Genomic DNA, 6,675 nt, shown 5'->3' on the forward strand with positions numbered 1-6,675 from the left:
AGAAACAACTATTAGGATGAGTATCTATAAGCCACAAGGATTAGTCCTCTGCCCTAACAATAGGTTAGAACCATAAATTGGTTAAACAAAAAATAAAGAATAATATGGGAGAGAAAATACAAATTAACATGTAAAATTGTTATAAAAAAATAAAGATGCATTTTGGCTCCTTAAAAAAATGTGTACTAACTTGGTCATTGAAAAACTATAAAACTATGGTCTAAAACATATCAAATAAGGGTCAAACTAATTTTTTTTATATTTTTATGACTAATTTTTTAATACTATTATGAATTTTTAGTTTTATCAGGATTAAATTAATACACACAAAATTTATCAAAAACTAAAATAAGTATTCCTTCTATAAAGAAGATGAAGAACAATAAGATAGAACAACAAAAGATTATCAAAAATAAAGGTTAAAGAAAAGTTTGGAAACGGTAAACCCAAATATATTATTTTAAATCTATGATTATGAAATAATGATTAACATTATGAAATTAAATTGAATTCTTTTTAGCCAAAAATAAGATGTATAAAAGAGTATGTTAAATAAATACCTTTGTTTTTTTTACAATTTTTGAATATGTTATTTATATTCATCTAAAAATAACATACAAGTGACACGTGGATCGGGTCTTATCCTTGCAATATTTAGTGTATAATACAAAAAGCTGGAGTCAAATCAGGAACCCAATAATACACCAAAGCGACGTATAATTATTGGTAGCTTGAGCTTCCTTGTTGGATCCAGGAAAGGAGGATAAGGTAGCCATACCTGCTGCGCCACGCTCATCACAACCTACTCTCATTAATGTTTCTTTAAATGCAAAAATTGTATAAGGGTAAATACATGATTTGTCCATAATTTTGTTGTCTTCATATTTTTTAATTAATTAAACTTAATAAAATAATATTTAAATATTAATTTTTGTTTTTTTTAATTGAATAAGATTCTCTAGTTAGCTTGAAATATAAAATGAGACATAAACATGAATATATCATTCCAACTATAATATCTAACATAATTAGTATTAAAATTTTTATACATGAGGTATACTTATTTAATCAATTATAATTAAATATGTATAATAAAGAGTACATTACACTGACACCCCCTGAGTTTTAGTGAAATTACACAAACCACCCCTCACTTTTCTAAACTTACACAAACTACCCCTAGTTTTGTACTTTCATTATACTGACCATCCCTGTATAAGAAATAAGTGTAATCTTTTAAACAAAAAATGTGATAAATGCAATTAAGTTAAACAAAACATGATATATTGTGTAGACAAGTCTAAATCTTTATTATTTTTTTGTTACAAAGTGCATCAACAATTATAAAGAAATATTGTTTAAATCACTCTTATAATGTAGTGTAACGAACCAAAAATAATAAAGATATATTGATTTGTATATTATTTAGACTTGTCTACACAATATATCATGTTTTGTTTAACTTAATTGCATTTATCACATTTTTTGTTTAAAATGATATATTGTGTAGACAAGTCTAAATAATATACAAATTAATGTATCTTTATTATTTTTTTGTTACAAAATGGATCAATAATTATAAAGAAATATTGTTTAAATCACTCTTATAATGTAGTGTAACGAACCAAAAATAATAAAGATATATTGATTTGTATATTATTTAGACTTGTCTACACAATATATCATGTTTTGTTTAACTTAATTGCATTTATCACATTTATTGTTTAAAAGATTACACTTATTTATTATATAGGGGTGGTCAGTGTAATGAAAGTATAAAACTATGGGAGATTTGTGTAAGTTTAGAAAAGTGAGGGGTGATTTGTGTAATTTCACTAAAACTCAGGGGTGTCAGTGTAATTTACTCTATAATAAATGATTTAAGATATAATTTTTTATCACATGTTCAATAAATAAAAAATCTAACCCCCACCTTCCCGTATTCTAGATCAGATACAAAATGTAGAATTCTATTTTTCTATTAATTCATAAATACAATATGGAATTACTATTTCCATAATTCCATCTGTGTTTGACAACTAACACAGGCCTCATGGATCAATCATAAAAAGCATTCTGACCATTGCTATACTCCTCCAATTTCTCAGTAAAATACACCAAAGTCATGGCCACCATTCCTTCTTCTCATCTCTGTCTCTTCTTCCTTCTTTCTCTTTCTCTTTCTCTTTCTCTTTCATCCTCCTCATCAGAATCCCCACAAAACTTCATCATCCACGTGTCACAATCACAAAAGCCTTCCCTTTTCTCCACCCACCACCACTGGTACTCTTCCATCCTCCGCTCCCTCCCTCCTTCCCCTCACCCTGCCAAGCTCATCTACACCTACTCCTCCGTCATCCACGGCTTCTCCGTCCGCCTCACACCCACCCAAGCTGCCGCTCTCCGCCGCATCCCCACCATCCTCTCCGTCCTCCCTGATCAAATCCGCTACCTCCACACCACCCACACTCCTCGCTTCCTCGGCCTCGCGGAATCCTTCGGCCTGTGGCCCAACTCCGACTTCGCCGACGATGTCATCATCGGCGTTCTTGACACCGGGATCTGGCCTGAGCGCCGGAGCTTCTCGGACGCTGGACTATCACCTGTTCCTTCTTCATGGAAAGGCACGTGTGAGACGTCACGTGACTTCCCTTCTTCTTTATGCAACAAGAAGATTATTGGTGCTAAAGCCTTTTATAAAGGGTATGAATCGTATTTAGGTGGACCAATTGATGAGTCTTTGGAATCTAAGTCCCCTAGAGATACTGAAGGCCATGGAACACACACGGCTTCCACCGCTGCAGGTACATATGCTACTCCTCCCTCTTCTTCCGGTGCACATTTATTGTATTACAATGTGTGTCAGCACATATACTATTAATTAGTTGTGATTGGTTGAAAAAATATATTTATTAAAACTTACATATGGAGAAAAGATGGACTTCCTTCTCTCTCCTCATGTCTTGTCAAATTAGTTTTTCTTGTTTTGATTAATTTTTTACACTTTAATATCTTTGCACTCTCATTAGTAAAGTATTTTATATTGTAAACCTTTATATATATGATCTCATTAAAGTACTATGTTGTCTTTCAATCTATTTAACCAATCACAATTAATGAAATTAAGATTTGGTTATTGTTGTTGTAATGCAAATCATTCATCATTCCTATGTACTTTTTCTTTTAATTGTTAACACATGACTACTGAATGAGATGCTAATAGCATAAAAAACTTTAACATACACTCAATATTTTCTTATCTAGCTAAATAACAACAACCAAACCTTTATCCAGTAATGGGTCAGGTACATGGATCAAAAGACGACATTATGCTTTATATTAAATCATGTTCATTGATAAAGCATTGAGATCTAAGTATTTTTTTTATCATTTCTCCTATGGTTTTTCTTGGTTTCACTCTTCCTCTAGGAATTGGGCTAGCTTCCATGATTTAGGTACATATTGAAGATAGCACCACACGATTTCAACTAGCTTATAAGCTAGTTAGGCCAAATAGAACCTTTGTGCTTGTGTATATTCGGACACTAATTTGATTTTCTGTTATCTAACTACCGTTGCAGGTTCTGTTGTTGCAAATGCTAGCCTGTTCCACTATGCTCAAGGTGAAGCAAGAGGAATGGCTACAAAGGCTAGAATTGCTGCCTATAAGATCTGTTGGAGTCAGGGTTGTTTTGATTCTGATATTCTTGCTGCTATGGATCAAGCTGTAGCTGATGGGGTTCATGTAATTTCTCTTTCTGTTGGATCTTCTGGTTATGCACCACAATATTATCATGATTCCATTGCTATTGGAGCTTTTGGAGCAGCTCAGAATGGTGTTGTTGTCTCTTGTTCTGCTGGGAATTCGGGACCTGGTCCTTATACTGCTGTGAATATTGCTCCTTGGATTTTGACTGTTGGTGCTTCAACTATTGACAGAGAGTTTCCTGCTGACGTGGTTCTAGGAGATGGTAGAGTTTTTAGTGGGGTGTCCCTTTATTCCGGTAAGAATTTGCCTGATTTTAAGCTTCCTTTGGTTTATGCTTCTGATGTCGGAAACAGATATTGTTACTTGGGATCACTGCAGCCAAGTAAAGTTCAAGGGAAAATTGTTGTTTGTGATAGAGGAGGGAATGCTAGGGTTGAAAAAGGCAGTGCAGTGAAGCTTGCAGGTGGGTTGGGATTGATTTTAGCCAATCTCGAAGACAGTGGCGAAGAGCTTCTAGCGGATGCACATCTTCTGGCTGCAACTATGGTGGGCCAAACTGCTGGTGACAAGATCAAGGAGTATATAAGGTTGAGTCAGTATCCAACAGCAACCATAGAGTTTAGAGGGACTGTAATTGGAACTTCACCTTCTGCTCCTAGAGTTGCATCATTTTCTAGCCGCGGTCCAAACCATCTCACACCAGAGATTCTTAAGCCCGACGTTATAGCTCCTGGTGTTAACATCTTGGCAGGGTGGACCGGAAAGGTAGGACCTACAGATTTGGACATTGATCCTAGAAGAGTTGAGTTTAACATAATATCAGGTACTTCAATGTCTTGCCCCCATGTTAGTGGAATTGCAGCATTGCTTAGGAAGGCTTATCCAAAATGGTCACCTGCTGCAATAAAGTCTGCTTTGATAACAACTGCATATAATGTCGATAATTCTGGGAATAATCTTCAGGACCTTGGAACTGGGAAAGAATCAAACCCATTCATTCATGGGGCAGGACATGTTGATCCCAATAGGGCTCTCAATCCTGGGTTGGTTTATGATTTAGACGATAATGACTATTTGGCATTCCTATGCTCGATCGGGTATGATTCTAAGCAAATTGCGGTTTTCAATAAACAGCCTGCTAGTTTGAACATTTGTGAAACAAAACTAGCTAGGACTGGGAGATTAACTAGTCCTGGTAATTTGAATTATCCATCTTTCTCAGTCGAATTTGGCTCCAACAATGACTTGGTTACATATAAACGGGTTGTTACTAATGTGGGAAGCTCAGCAGATGCTGTTTACAATGTCAAAGTGAATGCTCCCGCTGGCGTTGAAGTCAGTGTCTCCCCCAGCAAGCTTGTGTTCAGTGCTGAAAACAAAACACAAGCCTTTGAGGTAACATTTGTTCAAGGAATTGGGAGTGCTAATTCTGCGAGTTTCGGGTCAATTGAGTGGGTTGATGGAAGTCACATTGTGAGGAGCCCAATTGCTGTTAAATGGAGCAATGAATTATCAGCATCCATGTGATATCCACTCAAGAGTGTTGCTGTGGAAACATCAAGGATGGGTTATGGGTTTAGTACTCTCTTTGTCATTTTTATGTTAGCTTATTGTACCTTGTACAAAATAATTATGGGTATGCTGTTTCACGCCATTCTCGTCTTAACTTTCAAATAATTTATGGATTGAAATGCTTGATTCAGATAATTGTTAGATCGCACTTATATCATGTAACATGATAAAAATGAAAAAAACGTGGAATATATATATATATATATATAATATTTATATACAGTTAGTGCATCATTTACTACTCATTTATTTTACTTTTTTGAAGAATTAATGATAATTAAACATGAATAGTTGATAATACAATGACAGTATATAAAACTTATATATATATATATATTGTTAATGGTGCATAAATTTTTTTCTCAAATGTATATGCCACGAAAAATACTTATTGAATCAGAAACTTAACTTCTTATTTAGCCCAACAAACTTAATCATAAACCAAACAAGTTTAGTTTAAACTAAAAGTTGAGCTTGTTAAATAAATAAATAGTAGTTGAGCTAAACATAACAATAAATTATTGTCATACATGAATGATAAGATCAAATGTTAGTTAATGGTCACATAATCTTCTAAAAAAATCATGTGTTTATCTTTTTAATCTTGATAATTCAAATAAGATTCAATAGTACATACTAATTGTTTTCATTTTTTACATTAACAAATGTTCTCGTCATTTTCTATTAGTAAATACTTATGGGCAATCTTTACTATATGAACTGTTATTGATAGTTACATTTATTACTAAAATTCAAAAACTTTCTTCACATGAATAAGTATAATCCAGCAACATATTGCAGGCCTCTAAGTTTATGCTGACGAGTGACATAAAGTTCGTGAAAAAACAATTCCACATTAAACTCAACTTAAGGTAATCCCTAATAAGTCAAGCCGAGAACCAAGTTCTGACTCTGTTCATTTCCACACTAATGACACCAAGATAACTTCACTCAAACCCATGCAGTATGGACATATGAATTTGTAACGCCTGTTGTGAAATATTATCTATGTCAAGGATACTATTTTTATTTATTCAAAATAAAATATGTAATTACTATTTTCACCTGTGTTTAACAACTAAACCCAGGCCACATGGGTCAATCACAAAAATATTCCAACCGTTGCTAACTTCTTCCAATTTTTCAGTAAAATACACCAAAGACCAAAATTAAGGTCATTCCACCTTCTTGAAACATTTTGTATTTTTTATTCACAGTGTATAATAGACTTAAAGCTCTTGGTATATATTTGGAGTGAGTATTCAATTTGCTTTGTAAAGAACCCAAAAAAAAGCATGATCATTTTTGCCATTATATATTATCATTTCTGAAATTTACAGGATCCCATTGTTTTTCTTCCATCCTTTATCACCCTATCCCAGTCAGGAATAACG

At 33.7% G+C, this 6,675-nt stretch overlaps 1 protein-coding gene across 1 annotated transcript; it reads left to right on the plus strand.

The window, feature by feature from the left end:
* Positions 2,087-5,411, plus strand: LOC109336036 (subtilisin-like protease SBT1.4). The gene is made up of 2 exons (XM_019572380.1): positions 2,087-2,804; positions 3,582-5,411. The coding sequence occupies exons 1-2, from the start codon at positions 2,126-2,128 to the stop codon at positions 5,234-5,236; spliced, it is 2,334 nt and encodes a 777-aa protein (XP_019427925.1). The 5' UTR covers positions 2,087-2,125; the 3' UTR covers positions 5,237-5,411.

Source organism: Lupinus angustifolius, chromosome LG20, assembly GCF_001865875.1.
Source record: "Lupinus angustifolius cultivar Tanjil chromosome LG20, LupAngTanjil_v1.0, whole genome shotgun sequence".
NCBI lineage: Eukaryota > Viridiplantae > Streptophyta > Magnoliopsida > Fabales > Fabaceae > Lupinus > Lupinus angustifolius.

Coding starts and splice junctions, on each gene's coding strand:
- LOC109336036 (XM_019572380.1), top strand. CDS start 2,126: ATGGCCACCATTCCTTCTTCTCATCTCTGTCTCTTCTTCCTTCTTTCT. Junction 2,805..3,581: donor CACGGCTTCCACCGCTGCAG/GTACATATGCTA, acceptor CTACCGTTGCAG/GTTCTGTTGTTGCAAATGCT.